Source organism: Anomaloglossus baeobatrachus, chromosome 2 (assembly GCF_048569485.1).
Source record: "Anomaloglossus baeobatrachus isolate aAnoBae1 chromosome 2, aAnoBae1.hap1, whole genome shotgun sequence".
NCBI lineage: Eukaryota > Metazoa > Chordata > Amphibia > Anura > Aromobatidae > Anomaloglossus > Anomaloglossus baeobatrachus.
Genome location: NC_134354.1, coordinates 571,883,105 through 571,901,587, shown reverse-complemented (window position 1 = coordinate 571,901,587; position 18,483 = coordinate 571,883,105). Strand labels below are relative to the sequence as shown.

The 18,483-nt window shown below is 43.9% G+C and overlaps 1 protein-coding gene across 1 annotated transcript in view; it reads right to left on the bottom strand.

Annotated features, from left to right (window-relative positions):
* Positions 1-18,059, bottom strand: part of DCT (dopachrome tautomerase) — a 33,694-nt gene extending 15,635 nt beyond the window's left edge. The window contains exons 1-3 of the mRNA XM_075334358.1: positions 17,460-18,059; positions 3,537-3,836; positions 1,021-1,121 (exon numbers count right to left, since the gene is read on the bottom strand). Of these exons, the coding sequence (XP_075190473.1) occupies positions 1,021-1,121; positions 3,537-3,836; positions 17,460-17,751 (693 nt within the window). The 5' untranslated portion in view covers positions 17,752-18,059. The remainder of the gene's footprint in view (positions 1-1,020; positions 1,122-3,536; positions 3,837-17,459) is intronic.
* Between the last annotated feature and the right edge of the window lie 424 nt (positions 18,060-18,483).

Genomic DNA, 18,483 nt, shown 5'->3' with positions numbered 1-18,483 from the left:
CACTACCTTCCTGGAATGTGGACCTTGGAAAATGACCTAACTATACCAATGGTCTTACCAATTTGTGTAGGACGCGCTTTTGTTGTATCGGACCCTGGACTTTTAGACAACATAGCCACACGGCTAGCCTGTGAGTAGAGACTAGCATCACACTAGCCGCTTTCAACTTAAATAAATCAGTGTCAACATAATCTAATTTCTTCATAATAATTTAGTATGGTTTCCAAGGTTTCTGTAAATAAAAAAAGCCTGTCGGCTATTTTTCGATAAGCTGTGGGGGGGGGGGGGGGGTAATTTATATATTATATTATCATACATACATACATACATTTTGCTGTCATTTAGCTCTTTGTTGCTGCTGTGGATGAGGGGATTATTATTTCCTTTAAATGCAATAGTAAAAATACATTTACACAGTTGGATGTAAAAAAAAAAAAAAAAAAAAAAACACAAAACACAACAAAGTTCCTGTGATGTGTTATTTCTTATATACATGCCCCTAATTTGTACTGTGTAATGGCTGTGTCTGACCATACAGGGTCATGGTCTGATCACACCACAGCTCCTGGGCTGGGGAGGGCAGAATACAGACATTACCGCAGTGGAACAAAGCTGATTATTTCTGTGAGGTAAAACATTACACTACCTGTTTTTAGAGAGGTTTTTACTATTAAAAAAAAAAAAAAAAACCACACACACACACACACACAATCAGCTGTGATCCCATGCTGTCCTATCTGTATACCCACTTTTACATCCTCCCCTGCCCAGGAGATTTGGAATGATCAGAGCATGTCCCTGTACGGTCAGACACTGCCATTACACAGTACATAGAGGCACAGATATAAGATTATCTCAGCACGGGAACATTTCATAGTGGAGTGAACTTGTATTCTAGTATCTAAAATGCTACATGGGCCCATAGATCTGACCAACATGCAGGTGGGGGCCCAGTTTAAAGCTTTTCAATCGGGCCCATAGGTCTCGTTACCACTGCTTATATGTACTCAGTGAAGTTACCTGCAAATCTCTCTCCAGCAGCAGCAGGTGGTATCGATGCCATGTGACAAAGGCAGGTCCTTTATGAGACAAGTCAATCGCTTTAAATGGACGTCCTGGCCCTGAACAAAAAACAAAATGCAACTTTCTCAATATAGTGCAGACGTATGAAAGCACCAGACGTTTTGTGCAAGGATATAAGAATATGAAAAGGTTTTCTTTCAGACAATCATTTGATTAATTAGCTGTCAGTTTAGTAATTTGATAGACCTGCTTATGATTAGCCTAGTACGACAGACTAATGAAGCTGCAGGGTTCAGTTTTAGGTCCGCTGCTTTTTAATGACCTGTGGATTGTTGAACAGAATAAGATATTGATCTTCAGGCGAATTACATTTGGAAAGTGCACAAAAGTAAAAATTATTCATAACTGAACAGTGAAGATATAAAATAATGGTATTTATGCAACATATTAAGCAAAAATGCACTATGATAACTTTTATTTGCATACATGAAGCAAGTGGGAAAACCATGATTAACATGCTTTTATTTTATGGGACTGTAATACAATTGCCATTTATGATCTGAAATGTAGAAAGCATGGTAGATTATACCGTAGGGCCAATTCATTAAGACTGACATTGTGATTTCCAATCTTAATAATGGACTCAATGGAGTATGAGGAGCCGCATTTAAAAGAAAGATAAGCTTACTTACTGGGGATTAGATTTTCCCAAACAATGACAGCACTGCACAAGAGTATTCTCCCCCAGTAACAAAAATCCTACTGAAAATGAAAGGGTGGTATCTCTCAAAAGCCCCAATGTGCTTACAGAGCCCATGGAGGTAGCCACATCAATATGTGATGCCCCTGGACCATCAGGTAGTCACAGGGTACAGTACAAGCTGCCCTTCCGTGCAGTATTCCGCCTCCCTCTTGGTTTTCAGGTCCCTACTTAAGTGGTGTTGCCTCCAACAGCAAATCAAATCCTAGAGACACCCTGCACCACACCCACCTGATGCACCAGTGGACGGCTTGAGAGGCATAGAGTCGCCCACCTGGCAGGGGTCAGGGAGGGGAGGAGTGTAGAGAGTCGGTCTGTGAGTGGAGAAGGAGCTCAGGAGGAAGCTGGGAGTGGGACTCATGAAGTAACTGCCTAGGTTGCAGACGGTGGTCTGGGCCTAGAGAAGTTGGACCCCCGGTAGCAGGGGGATTGTGGCGAGGTGCTCGGACCTGTCGAGGAGGACAGCCAGCAGCCTAGCCTTATGACCAGTCCGAGACCGAAGGCACGACGGGGTACATGGACCCTAGGCTATGTTCATCCAACCCATCGATCAATAGTATATTTAGTAGCTTCTCTTCTCTTATTTGGGCTCTGAAACAAAAACCATGGCAAAAGACTTCAGCCTTGAGGCCATCACCTCTAGATACCCAACTAAACATCTTCTGACATCAAGAAATGAAAGGTTCTCACCCTGGAATATTGGGCTGCAATAAAAAAAAAGAAGGGTATCATTTCCCGAGCCCTATGAAAAGTAGAGTTCACTTTTGGTACAAAAGCCAGGTAAGGCCTTCGTGTCACTCCAATATAGTAGAACAGTGGGTTAACTGAAATAGCTTGCAAATCACTCACATATCTAGCTGATGTCAGAGCTACTAGGGACTATTGTGTTAAAGCAGGGTTCCCCAACTCCAGTCTTCGAGGGCCACCAACAGTGCATGTTTTCAGGATTTCCTTAGCATTGCATGGGCGTTGGAATCATCAACTGTGCAGGTGATTAGATTATCACATGTGCAATACTAAGGAAATCCTGAAAACATGCACTGCTGGCGGCCCTTGAGGACTGGAATTGGGGACCCATGTGTTAAAGTATGAGAACCTTAATGGTAACTGATTAAATTGGCTCAAATGGGACTTTTGTAAATGCATTTAAAACTAAATTTTATGTCCCAGATGGCTAACTTAGGGTCTCTCTTACACACACAATACATTTTTTTGATTGCAGATTTCACCTGTAAGTGATGATGGTATATTTGTTGTAGTTACAGTGGAAATGCAGACTCCTGGCTGCATAGCAGGGCTGGATGAATCTCCTGTCCCCTTTATACCAGTAAGCATATTATCTCACTGGGTTCTGAGAGGGAAGCACTGTCAGTGTGTCCTAATCTGACAAGCCCTGGTCTAGCATTATATACACACCAATCAGGATAGCAAACATGTTAATAAATGGGGTCTACCTTCTGTGAAGATTCTAGCTGTGTCTGACAGTCAGCTCCCCATCATAACTGTTGCACGATCTCCTGCAAGATGCTCACTCTACTCTGCATTGAAGTTTCAAAATGTCAATGTAAAGTGTGGACCACCAGGAAGTTTAAATTCTATGGACAGTCCAGAAGTAGTCAAGCAACCCAACTAATACAGTATGTTTTGACCATAAGTGCCTTGCAGAAGGAAATGCAATACCGTGAGACTTTGTAAAGAGTTGACTGAAAGCTTATTCCAATTTGAACTAAGACATAGAAGAAGATAAACAAACCTAGCAAGGTGTCTCTGACGGAGTAGTAATGGAGCCAGACAAAGAAATTGTAGATACTGGTATTAGCCACTTGTGGTTCAGTTCCATTTGGGCCAAGAAGTCCAAGCCAATGCTGGGTAGCAATTACATAGTCAGGGTGAATTGTGGTTTTGGCACGATCTAAAGCATCCAGGAACTGGGCTCTTTCCTGAGGAGTTAGAGAATGAATGTTTTTCCGAACAACTGGTGCCTTCCTTTGGTCACAGTTGACTCCAATCCATCCAAATTTACATTCTCCACAATTGTATCCTGCAAAGTTTCCTAATAAAAAAAAAACAAAATTATAATTTTAACCAACAAACCAACCACAAATTTCATTCATAGGTTACAAAAAAAGTACAAAGTATATATTTGTAGGGTAACTGAATGAGATCAGCCCAATGATTTAACCCCATAACACTATTTTCAAGCTTTACAGAGCCAAAAGACAAATACACTTTAGTGTCAGCTATTCATTAGTGGTGTGAATGACACAAATTCCTTTAAAGATGCTAGGCTAAACCAAGGACTTAGTCAGCACAGAATTCTATACTTTGAGAGTTACTCTTAAACTAAAAAAATAAAATATATAATGAATGATAAATGTACAAGCATCCTGAAACACATCATCCTTACACCTTGGAAACACCCCCACAAGTGACTATTTTGGAAACTACACCCATCAAAGAATTTCTCGGGGTCCAGTGAACATGTTGACAACACACGTGCCTCACAGAATTTGATCACATTGGGACGTGAAGAATGAATAATTCCTTACGTACTATTAAAAATGTTGTTTAGCCCCAAGTTTTATATATTTGAGAGGGTCAATAAGAAAAAAAAAAAAAAATGGACAGCACAGTTTGTTGTGCATTTTCTACATGCAATTGGGAACTTTCAAGCACTATGGAAGGCTCAGAAAGGAGGAGCACCAATATATACTTCAGATATTGCTGTTATGTTTGTGGGTGCCATGTCACATTAGCAGAGCTCCTCATGTGACAGAAGAGCAGAACCCGCCTCCAGCAGACCTATGAATTCTGCGAGAATTTGCAGGTATCTGAGCTGGGAACAGAGATTATGTGACCGCAAGTGTCAGCTATGCATATTCACAGCCAGAACCTGACTAGTGGATGCTGCCCTGCTCCATGAAGTGTATTGAGAAAGATCACTCCCACTGTATGGCCACACCTATTCGTCAGTTGGTCACACTCAATTCCCTAGTATTTAGTTAGGCAACTCCCCATAGTCATGAACATTAACCAGGACTTCCCCCTTTAAGTGACCTTATTTTGGAAATCACACCCCTCTGGAAACTTATCTACAGATGTAGTGACAATTTTGACTCCATGGGTTGTTTTTCAGAAACAAGCAGTAATTGATGCTGATGAGTGAAGAAAAAAAAAAAAACAAACGCCAAGCCTCCAATATGGTGATCAGTTCGATGTGGTATCCAGCTCATGCTTCTGGAGAAATGCACCCTGTAAATTAAGTTGGCTCTCCTCACTACAGTAATGCCAAACACATGTTGATGGTAAATACGGTTTAGGCACACTGGTGCGCATAAGTTTCTGGAAGCCATAGCGCTTTTCCAAAGCCTTTGGGTTACCAGTAATATGAAAACCCCCTTATATTTCATTGACAGATGACGGACCCGAGTAGGAACTTTTTTTTGCAGATTGAGATGAAGCTATTTGGAATATTTTACAAATAATTTTAGATCACACATATCCTGTATTCTATTCTGCAGTTACATCAGTTGCCATCTAAATCGCCAAGTGACACCCCCCGAAGGGATCCGTTCACTACAATGAGGCAGCAGAGTTACTGTGCCCTTTGTTGTAATGATGGTGCAGTTTTGCAAATGCATTTTTTTTTTTTTTTTTTTTTAAAAGGAGAAGAAAAAAAAAAATATGGTAGGATAGGATAATTGGCAGATAGCTAGATTAGATGGATAGTCAGAAAAGAAATAGAAAGAAGATATAGAATGGATAGAAACACAGAATAACTTTATAAAAAGGGGTAACCTAGCTTGGCCAGCTGTTTTTTGTGAGGGGGATCTCAGGTGTTTTATTTATTTATTTTTTTTTTTAAAGCCAGCCAAGGTACAGCAGATGGGGGCTGATATTATGGCTGGTGGGAAGAGCCGTTGTTATTTGGATCTTTCCAAGCCTAATTGCAGCCCACAGTAACCACAGAAGTGGCGCATCCATAAGTTGCACCAATTCTGGAGCTGGCTTGGCTCTTCCCATTGCCCTGATGCGGTGGCAATCGGGGTAATAAAGGAGTCAATGGCAGCAGCCCATAGCTGATACTAAGCCCTAGCTTAGTGATGGCAGGAGTCTATGAGACACCCACATCACTAATCTGTAAGTGAAAGTAAAACACCCCAAAAAAATAACCCTTCATTTGAAATAAGACCAAAAAAAAAAAAAAAAAAAAAAAAAAAAACACACCACCCTCCACCACTTGATTAACCCCCCAAACACCCAACTAGAAATTACATACTCCACACGAGGTCCCGGGACGATTTAGCTCTGCTAAATCCCTGTCCTGTCACAGCGAGCGCCATAGAACAAGACTGCCCACTGTGAGCTCCATGCAGCAAGTGAAGTGAGCTTGTGTGATGATTAGAGATTGAGAGACCCCAAAAATCACTCCAGCATTGATTTTGTCACTTTGGAACCAAGTTCCTGAGCTGCATTTTTTGTTGACAAAACAACTGCGGGTAAAACGTATACAAAAAGCAAACAATTTGTAACCATGCATTTTGCCATCCGTATTGTCAACCCCTCATTGATTTCAATGTGTGACAAAAGTTGACAAAAACCATAAGAAGAATGAACATGCTGCTACTTTGTCACAAAATTGTCAAAAAAACCCCCAAAAAACTGCTGACAAGAACTAAAATGTGCGAATGGCAAATCTGACTTCATACTGGAAAGTCAAAAGTGAGAAAGTTCTGACAAAACTGCACCAAAAGGAAAAAAAAAAAAGCCTGCAGCGTGCGCATATAGCCTTACATGTAAACATCAGCGTAAGTGCTCAACATAGAGGACAGGATAAATAATTAGAAATACCAAATTTATATAATTTTTTTAAAAATATTTTGACACAATTTTATAGGAAAAAATAATGTTTTTGCTTTGCTCCATTCTGAGAGCTGTAGCTTTTTTATGCTGACAGAGCTGTGTGGTGGTTTGTTTATTACAGGACAAACTCAGCAATACCATTTTTATTGGCATACGATGCAAGCATGGCAATGCATTATTTTGGTCATTGTGCCACTGACAGAATGCCTCTTACACCATGCTGCTGGCATGGTATAACAGGCCACCATAGCCAGCAAACCCATAGGTCATTATTTGACCTAGAGTTGCAATGGCAATTATTGGAACCCCACAATCACCTCATGGGGGATCCAAATCAGGTTAGAGATTGAACCCACCCCCTTTACAGCCTCCTAAATGCTGCAATTGCTATTGATCTCAGCATTTAGGGGGTAAAACAGCCAGAGCTTGGCTATCACTTAAGCAAAGCTCCTGGTGGCGATCATGCGTGTACAGATTTTGTGCCCTGCATGATTGCCATTACCCAAATTTCATAGGTCAGGAACCGCTTTCAAACCATGGCATATGGGTAAGACAAAGACTGTTAAGGGGTTGAAATAGATGGCATTTAATTACTGCCTTAATCTAAGAAAGTTCTAAAATGGAACCAGATACATGCACACAGTGATCTACCAGCAGTAGGTTATGCAAACAAAAAAAAAAAAACCCACACCACAAAACACACCATGCACACAAGGCCTTAAAGGGAATCTGTCACCAGGTTTTTGCTGCCCCAGCTGAGAGCAGCAAAATGTAGAGACAGATCCTGATTCCAGCGATGTGTCAATGGTTTCTGTGCTGCAGATCTAGCAGTTCTACAGAGCTCATGAATATGCTGGACTACCTGGCACCACACCAAGTAGTCCTCTAATGATAATCTACTCCTGATTAATCAGTGATTTTTATCAAAACTACACTAGGCAGCCCAGTAAGAGGAATAACACTGGAATCAGGATCTCTGCCCCTACGTTAGGCTGCTCTCAGATTAGGTGGCAAAAACCTGGTAACAGATTCACTTTAAGTTGGCAAGTTGATCAGTACCAGACTGCCTTATTAATAGGAATCCTGAGATAGCTATCAATAACTAATAATGACTGCCCAGAAAACTGCAAAACCTGTAAAGAGAATGATTTAGAGAAGGATTTTGAGAAGGGGTGGGGGGGGAGGGGAGGGAAACCTACAAAATCTTTCGACAGACAGTGTATACAGTCTGTTTAGCTTCTTCTGCTGCTTAACCTGCTGCCCATAGATTGCACAGCATTTCCAATCTAAGGCTATGTGCGCACGTTGCGTACAAGCCCTGCAGAAATTTCTGCAGCGATCTGAAGAGCACATGTGCGCTTTAGATCGCTGCAGAAATGTCCGTAGTGAGCGCCGATTCCATGCGCTCTGCCTGCAGCTCCTGCCATAGACAGAGCAGGAGCTGCCGGCAAAGCGCAGGAAAGAAGTGACATGTCACTTCTTTTTGCGCAGCGCTTCGGCAGTAGCCGAAGCACTGCGCTCTTAAACGCCACGTGCGCACGGCCCCTGCACAGTCTCCATAGACTGTGCAGGGGACGCAGGACGCATGCAGTTACGCTGCGCTACAAAGCGCAGCGTAACTGCATGTTTTTACGCGACGTGCGCACATAGCCTAACAGGTTCCCTTTAAATACATTTCACATGTCACCAAGCTTCATTAAAGGCTTCATTGCTTTGTTAAATGCAGTCATGACTAAATACAGCCCAAGACCTTGCTGGCACAATAAGGAGAAGTCCAGGGAATATTTCATTAATGAGGCATCTGTTGAGAACAGTTTGTGGAAACACATTGTGCCATCCGTCTATTGTACATTTCTGCTCAGACTGGAAGAAAAAACAAGCGACTACTGGTAAATAACATTTAAATACTTTTAATATTTTTAATATAGACTCAAGTTGTTAAAAGTAACTGGAAGTGGGATCCACCCCTCTAAGCCATGTACATGGGCATGTAGGACAATGAAAACAGAACAACATGATACCTGGATATCTGCATTCTGATGTCATATTGCAGAGAAATACTTTTTTTCCTAAATCTAAATGTACTCATAAGATCTACAGGCCGGACACTGATTCCCTTTGACTCTGCCTCCAGAGATTATTTTAAATGAAAGCGGGAGTTACAACTGAGAGCCATGTAACCGTGCCACCCCTGCAGCGGATCGAACAGCTCAGACCCGTGGGTGATGATTACTCGTGGCTCGAGGGTCTCCGGACCTGGGGGCTAGGGGCCACACAAATGAAGGGGGTATTTACAGGGGAAATGGATATAGTTCGTGACGCCACCCGTGGTGTACGGTAATTGGGAGTACCGCCGCTGCCATTGGGAGTACCCGGGGTGCTAGAGTGGGGCAGTAGGATGACGTTACCCTCCATGGGTAGGGGGTAGGCCCCGGGACTCTGAATGATGATTCGGAGTGCAGTGCAAGGGGGGGGGGGGGGGTCAGTCGGGTACTAATTCAGCAATGAAGCAGACAACAGGGTAAACCAAGTCTGACTGTCCCTGTCACCTGAGGGGAACTCGTCTGGGTCCCGTCCCTTGCAGCACTGCGTGGTGGTCCGTGACCTGCCTTCTGGCACAAATTTAGAGTATCCTTTGGGGCCCGTTAGCTTGGAGCTTTTCATGCCCCACTCCCCACTATGGCTAAGTGCTCTCAGGGGCTCACACTTGGGATTTCAGTGGACAGTTTGTTTGGGAAAAGCCCTATCCCCTCATTGCGGTAGTGCCCCTGATCTCTGAGCTTGTGGGAACAGTCCATAAAGGCCATGTCCTCCTCCGCAGGTTAATTGCCGGGTCGCCTGAAGCTTCTCCCTGACTTAGGATCCGTGTACCCCGATGTGCCCTCAGTCCCGGACCGGTGATAAGGCCCAGGCTGCTGACCATCTTCCAAGACAGGTCCCAGGCACCCAACCTTAATGCCCTGCAACCGGGGGTCTGACTCCTCTAGGTCCAGACCACTGTCTGCAACCTAGTCTGCTTCTCCCCTGGGAGGTACCACTCCCAGCTTCCTCAGAGCTCCTCACAGCTCAACTGACTTGACACCTCCCCCCTCCATGCCTGACCCCTAGGTGGGCGGCCCTATTCCTGCTTAAGCAGCCTACTGGTATGCCTGACAGGTGTATCTAGGATTTGTGAATACTGGTGGAGGCAGTACTGCAGGATGGAGACCCAGAACCATGGGGGTGGGGTTGAATCCTGCACTAAAGAGAAAAAGCGTGCAGAACCCTGGGACTACCTGAATAGTCCAGGGTGTCTTATGACTACTGACTTGGCTCTCAGTCACACACAGCTCTGTAGTGAGATCAGAGCCAACACAGGACAGCAGAGCTGAATTTTGTCTCATTACAAAACACTTGCAGCAGTACTTGTTTTCTCATAATGCTGGCAGTTCTGCTGCAGAGCTGTGCCCCATTAGAACAGTACAGCAGAGTTAATCTTTGCCTCATTACAAGCACATTTCCAGTCGTCCTTTTAAAATGCTGTCAGCTCTGCTGTACAGTCCTTCCCCCACACTGGCTGCCTGTGAGATGGAAGCTGAAGCACTGTGTTGCTATAATTGTTTGTAATGAGACAGTTCAATTCTGCTGTAATGTGTTGGCTCTAAAGTCATTGCAGACCTGTGGGTGCTCTCATAATCAGACTGTTAGAGGAGTTACCACTGAGACATGTAATGACTTTCATATAAAACAAGTCCTGGAGGCAGATTCCCAGGGAGATCAGTGTCCAGCCATAGATCTTATCAGCTCATTTGCATATAAGAAAAACATTGATTTCTCTGGAACAGTTTGCTGATATTTTACTTAAACTTTCTATGACCTACATGCAATAGACATCTTCAGATGGTTGGTCCTACTGACAGATTCCTTTTAATTAAGGCTGCTTTCACACTTGCATTGTATTGAATCAGTTGCATTGCAGCTAGTGGCACAACTGACGTGACTGATGCGGGGGGAAAGTTACTTTTACCGGCGGCCGGCTATTGTGAACGATCAGCTGATCACACAGCGGACGGCCAATCAACTGATCGTTCAGAGTAGCCGGCCGATCAGCTGATCGTTCACAAAAGCCACTGCCAGATTATTGTTGGGCCACAGAGAAAGACATTGATTTCAAAGATTAAACAAGAGCTGAGAATGCGCAGTGAAGGGGAAAAAAAAAACAAAAAACAACCCACTACATGCAGCGTCCCTGCCACCCAACGGTCAGTCGTTCCATGGCTGATCTGTCACGCGGCAGAAGCAACGCAAGGCCATCAGTTGTCCATAGAAGTCTATGGGGAAAAGTAGATGGAGCGGGGTCACTTTACACCATAGGTCCCACAACATCTCCATGTAGCCCTATATCGAATCCCAGGATTTGTTACACTCCAAGTATCTAACCCCATTGCAGGATACAGCGAGTAGCACCAATTAACTGACTGAGCTGCAAAACATTCTCTGTGACACTTTCTACATCTCCGTAATTTTTTTTTTTTTTTTTTAAAAAAAAGGCATGAAATATGAAAAATTGAAGAAAAAAAATAAAACCATTTACTACCTGACAAAAATTTTATTTCAATTGTTGTGAAACCAAAACCACATCTTCCCTTTAAAATCACTTGCTACATTTATAACAGCCCCTCTGTAGTTTTGTGGATTTTTTTTTTTTTTTTTTTATAAAACTATCGGTGAAATATAGACACTAGTGGGGGGGGAGGGGTTCAGCATGTATTAGTCTATGTGCGCATGTACATGCTGAAATTTCTGCAGCGATTTAGCAGCATAAATGCGCTGCAAATTGCTGCAGAAACACTTAATGGATGCAGTGTTTCTGCAGAATAAATGCAGATTTCCTGCGTTCTGGATGCAGCCTCTCCCATAGACAGAGTGGGAGCAGCATCCAAAGCGCACAAAAGAATTGACATGTTGCATTTTTAAACGCAGAGATTTTGTCACTGACTCAAATTGCTACGTTCAAAAAAGCATCGTGCGCACAGATTATGCACATTCATAGATTGTGCAGGGGACACAGGACGCATGCATTTACGCTGCAGTGCTTAACGCACCGTAAATGCATGTAATTACGCTATGTGCGCACCTAGCCTTACAGTAGGTATGGGTTTTTCCATAGGTGTCTCTTTACCTATATATGCAGACACCACTGCACATAGAGCCACCAAGTTGTCCCACAGTTACTAGCCAACTTTCTTTCTTATATGAAGTCCTTAAAATAAGGGAATATTCAAGATTCCCATAAAGAGGTAAAATAAGGGCCCCTAATCTGGGCTAGTATCATCCTTGGACAACATATGAGGACCAGCCATATGTTCTCAGAAGGATTCTGGTAAAAGCAAAATTTCATTACACTGACGACCAATGATTACCAATGATAATTCCTTAATCATTGGTTACCAAACCAACACTCACCTAAACGATCGAAGTAAAACCAATGGTCCACATATACTAAGGCTGTGTGGGGTGAAAAATTCAGATGTTATAGTCGCGGGCGGAGGAGGGGACGCTGCGCTCACCCACTGCTCGGGTCCGGCTGCTGCTTGGTGGTGGCTCGAGCGGTGGGCCGGATCCCGGGGACTCGAGCGGCATTCCTCGCCCGTGAGTGAAAGGGGGTGGTTTGGGTTTAGGGATATTGTCCGTGACGCCACCCACGGTTGTGGTGAGGTTGTGACACCACCGCTGCTCTGGACGGGGATCCCGGGAGCGATGACAGGGAGCAGCTTGGATGTTGTTTCTCCCCTCCGTGGGTGGGGGGGGGGGGGGAAGGGGGTTGGTTGTCCCGGGCCCGGTGAGGGGTAGGGATGGATGGCAGGCGGGTTACGGGGCCTGGTGAGGCGCAGGGTCACGGGGGCAGCGCTGTGCCGCACGGCACAGTGGTAGTCACTCAGCCAATGATGAATGCAAAGTCTCCGGAAAAACAAACGGCTGGATGGACGGGTCCCACAGACGGCTGCGGTAGCTCTCCCAGTAGGTTGATGGTGACTGCCTTTCCCTGCACCTGTGTTGTGTTTACGGTTCCAATGGCTTCCCACCGGTAACCCACTCCCCAGCTTGGATGGATGCTGAGGGAGCCCCTTTTGCCCGCAGGCTCTGGCCCTGGGAACTGTAGCCTTGGCAGTGACTGTTTCCCTTCACGGTGTGAGCTGTTGCCTTCAATCGGGTCTTGACTGCTGGGAAACCCCGGAGGTTCCCTTCGCTAACGGATTTGACCAGTTTTACGGCGACTCCAAGCCTGGTCGGGGTCCGTAAGCCCTGCCGAATGGTGCTGGCTTCTCTTTGCTCCCCGATCCGGTACCGTCGGGCCATCACCCGTCCCCGGTCCTTATGGTTCACTCCAATCAGCCTCTCCTGCAGACGGTCACCACCGTCTGCCAACCTTGCTGTTCCGTCCGGGCCACACACCCGGACGTCTTCAGTCTCCTCTCCTACCACTTCACTCCTCAAACTTCAAACTCTATCTCCCTCCTTTTCCCGCCTCCAGGACTGTGAACTCCTTGGTGGGCAGGGCCAACTGCCTGGCCCACCCCCTGGTGTGGACATCAGCCCCTGGAGGGAGGCAACAAGGATTTGTGTTTGACTTCGGTGTGCCTAGTCGGGGTGTGTTGTAGTACCTGTGATGTCCTGGCTTATTCAGGGCGCCACATTATGATCACAGCACGGCGTGCGATTTCAGAAATTGGTAATGGGTTTCCTCACAAAAATGTAAGCCTCAGGCCCGTTTCACACGTCAGTGAAAAACACTGACTTTTTCACTAACGTGTAAAACATGCACATGTCCCTCCGTGTGCCGTGAATTACGGCACACGTGGGTTGTCTAAGTGCAATCCGGGCTCCGTTCTCCGTGGCCCGTGATTGCACTTAGAGATTAACTCACCTGTGCGCGCTCCCGCTGTCCATGGTGCTGAACGCTCCCACAGTGCAGCATCCGGCCGGCGCTGACCCCCACAGCAGCTGCTTCCGTGTTGGCTGTGTCATGCATCATGAATATGCGCGACAGTAATGAGCCGGCTCAGAAGCAGCAAGCTGCACGGGCTGCAGAGAACATCGCTGGACGCCGGGTGAGTGAAAATTATTTTTATTTTCAAAGCACGTTTTTTTCTGGCACGTGTTTCACGGATCACACCACTGCGTGGTCCGTGGGACATCAGTGATGCCAGAAAAAAAAAAAAAAAAAAAAAAAAAAAGGACATGTCTCCGTGCGGCAATCACGGACACGCCGCACGGAGACACGTGCGGTGAAAAATCACTGATGTGTGAGCAGACCCATTCAAAAGAGAAAAAAAAAAAGAGAAAAAAAAAAGAAAAAAAAAGAGAAAAAGAACGTACCAGAATCACTGACGTGTGAAAGGGGCCTCATAGGTATAAGGGCTGATGAGATCAGGTCAGAAGACCTGAGGAAAGTCTGGGAAATCAGTCTGAACATCTGAAGCCCCAGCAAGTCTAGGCTTACACGAGCATATAGAGAGCAAAACAAAACACATTGTCATCTGCACTGCTCCAATGAATAATACTGGTCTGAGTGTGATCTGTTTTTCACAGGTAGCATGCAGAGAGAACAGAGTGAGCATGAACCCTGAAAGTTAGACATAGCAACAAAACAACATTAGCAAAGGCAATACACGAATATGTCTGTTTTGTGGAGTTTGATGTGTGGATTCGAAAAACATGCTTAGTTTTGCTCTAGCTCAACGTTTGAGATAGTGTTTGTGTTATTTCTGCATTTTCAATGTATGCTGGGCCCCTCATGTGATACTCGAGTTGTTCAAATGGTCTTCGTGACTGGTTGAATATGAAGAAAGTGGCTATGACATTTGCTGTTCCCGTTATTTGAAGAGAACCCAAAAAACAGTGATGACTGCTACTTTTGTTTTGTTAAACTGAAGGGCTTTTCTACAAAGAACAAACATAAGATTAATTACCCTGAACTTGAATCTGTGATTAGGCCAGTTTCACATGATGGTACCTTGCCAGTTCCTGTACCACCGTTGTCTGGATTGGATGAAAATGAAGTAGAATATGAAGACTATGGAGCTAAAGCCACTGGCAAAGACATGGGGACCTTAAGGCTACGTGCGCACGTTGCGTCGTGTCACTGCAGAAAATTCTGCAGTGATTTGACAGCTCAGGTGCGCTTCAAATCGCTGCAGAAACACTGCGTAATGGATGCAGTGTGTCTGCAGAAAAAAAAAAATGCTGATTTCATGCGCTCGGGATGCTGCCTCTCCCATAGACAGACTGGAAGCTGCATCCAAAGTGTACGAAAGAAGTGACATGTTGCTTTTTTGAAAGCAATGATTGTCAAATGTTTGACTCTGAAAACGCTATGCTCAGAAAAAAAAAAAAAAAAAAAAAAAAACAGCATCATGCACAAGGATTATGCACATTCATAGATTGTGCAGGGGACGTATGCATTTACGCTGTAGTGCTAAATGCAGCGTAAATGCATGCAATACGCACGTTCACAAACAGCCTAAGTCAAGAGCATGTACCTGATGGAGCACAGAGAACACTTTACTTAACATGAATGAAATGATCTCAGAGATCTTTCATTGACAAAAGATAGAGCTGAACTTCGGGCATCTAGGTGGAAACAGAAAAGTCTCTCGATTATGTCAAAGTGTGTTATTACCGAAACAGAAGTTACACTAACAATTTTTCACAGTTGTTGGACCAATTATGTACTGTAACAATGTGAATGGCCTCTTTGAAGAACTGAATCGAGTATTTTGTTGGAGATTGGCGATTGTTTATTCATCCCAGAGAAGATTGAAATCAGTGCTGATTCACAATAGAAATATAAAACCATCAATCCCCATTGCTCACTCATGTCATCTAAAGGAAAGTTATGAAAATCTGTCAGTTTTGGATGCTGTACAATATAATCATCAATGGAATATCTGTGGAGATTTGAAAGTGATTGGTCTGCTAATGGGAATGCAAGGAGGTTTCACAAAATATTGTTGCTTTTTGTGTTTATAAGACAGTAGAAATACAGTAGAGTATTATGTTCATTGTGATTGGGGACAGAGAAACATCTATGCTCCAGGCAGAGACAATATTCAAAAACAATTCCCAATAAACGAGCCATAAAGGTGGACACGTTATCAGTATAAAATATACTGACCACGTGTTAGCACTACTCAAGGATAATCATAACAGAAGAGAAATGCGAGTAAATGTGGAAATTACAAAACTTTTATTAATGAAGATCACACACACACACACACACACAATATAAAAAAAAAAAAAACGTCCATGAGATCGGGGGGGGGGGGGGGGGGGGGGGGGGGGGGGGGAGTACAAGATGTATAGGCAGATAAATAGTGATCAATATGAAGTTTTCCATTTACCTCTAATCATCCAAAAATCAAATGAATGGAAGTTGGAAGTTGACCTAAACCTCAAAGTTGAGGACTAAAGTGAAAGAATGAGGAGGGAAACAAGAATCAGATGAGAGTTTATAGGGTTCTGCTCCATAATTCAATAAAGTGCAAACAACTGGACAGGGTCTCCAATATAGCCATACTTAGACAGGTGGTCAGAAAGTTGCCTAAAGTGAAAGTGCAGTCACAGGGGAAACCAGGGCGCAGTCACAACATCAGTACAAATAACCCATCAGATGCAGGACCACCACCAACACACGTTTCGCGGAGGTACTGTTGCTTTCTCAAGGAGGAAGACCTTCTTGAGAAAGCACTTTTTTTTTTAGATTTCTTCCCTTAATATCTTGGGGATGTAAGCAATGAACAAGGCGATCGGTTTCACCAGGTCATTAAAGTAATGGAACACCGCTACCAGGGAATTTGGAATGACTCAATGATGGCAGATTACTATTGAATGTCATATAGGGACAACCCTGAAAAATAATCGTATCAACAGTCTAATACAGAGCACTTTTAATTTCTGCTCATATTTTGGTTTCTATTTTGCATGTGAAATAATTTTTTGATTCAATAAAAGCTGTTTTGTAAGATGAAGCATTTTTTCTGATATGTAGAATACTGTTTTCTTAATGTCGCCAGTATATTTCCTATACCTTATAATAATGATGCTGCTCTATGGAAACCAATACGTGCTACAGAAAGAACTATATACATTTTGGAAATCAGGACAAAAAGATGATTCAGAAAAGTACAAAGTCACCTGTGATGAAAACAAAAGATATTTTTTGTAGACCTGTGTTTTGTCCGCTCTTTCAATAATTAGTGCAGTGGATTTCTGGAATGACTATATCCCTAGCAGCTTTCTAGACACTCAAAACATCTGGTGAGGCAAAGACATCTGTGCTTTTTGGTGTAACCAAAAAATAAGCTTCATGGGGTAACAATAGTAAATATGAAAGCCTAAACTAAACGCTGGAGTGCATTTACAAAAATGGCAGATTTCATAGAGAAAAAATATAAATTCTGAGATTGACAGTCCATTCCATTTATTACACTCGGTTTGAGCCTTCAGATGAATAGAACGATAAAAAAAAAAAAAATAAATAAAAAAAAAAAAAAAAACACACACACACACACACACACACACCACACACACACACTTTGCCAATGGACTGTTTTTCCAACAATTAAGTCTCACTGAAACTAAATTGATTTTGTCATGGATCCATAGGAGCTGGGAGACTTGTACAGATTATAGTGACAAGAAGAAAAAAAAACAAAACATTCCAGTGCAATCTGGAAGTAGGTGATCGTGGCACCAATTAAGATCCACACATCCTTCTCACCGCCCACATATCAAAACAAAATGCCCCTTACACAGGTGGGGTGGCACTTACCTGTACACAGGCATGTGACATTGAAGAACTTTAGTGGCCAGCGCTCCCGATCGTCCACATTGCGCAGCGTGTACGGACCACTCCATGGTCGCTCGTCTATGACTACAGGTGCACAGCGACCACGACCCTGCAGAATGCCACATACATTGCCTGGGTCCGATCCCAGTGAAGGACAGCAGCGTTTACCAACTATTGCCTCCACAGTGGTACAAGCCCTGGGGAACTGAGCCTGAACCACAAGTATGCTGGACACTGAGAGCAGGAGAGCCCACAGGCATGTAGAGGGAGCCATGTTGACTGGGGTAGGAATATTATAGGCAGAAATCCCCACTACACATATACTAAGCAGATCTCAGGACTTGTCATCTGCTGGGAGGACGTCTTGTTAACACCCCTAATTAATGGCCCAGCTATTTACTGCCTGTGTAACTACTAATAGCACTATTAATGGTGATCACACCAGCCTGCCCATGACACACAGCTCACTTAAGAACTTTCCTCATGTGTCAGAACTATTTCCCCACAACCTCTAATCCTTCTCTAAGATCCTCCACGTGATCCTGTGGAATTGGCAAAACCTGTTTTTATACAGCGGTAGAGACGCCTTTCCCAGGCCTTTGTTCATTCACAAGAAAGCCTCAGCTGCTCCAGATTTTATATTGCGATCCATAAGGGGTGGGGGATTATAGCTAGGAGCAGCATTCATGTGAAGGGCATATGACAGACCTATAGGCAAGGAATGTAACATGTGATGTTAGCTATGATGCTCACACAGTTTTAGGTACCAAATTTTGCAGTGATATAAAGCTTGTATAATGGAGATCGAGGCTTCGGAGTCTTTTAGGCTATGTGTCCACGCTGCGGAAAATGCGCGGATTTTGCCGCGGATTTCTCGCGGAAAAGCCGCGGATTTCCCGAAAATCTGCAGCACAGGTACTTCCCAGCCATTTCTATGGCATTTTGGAAATGCTGTGCCCATGCTGCGGATTTTTCCGCAGCGGATTTCGTGCGGATTTTGGTCCGG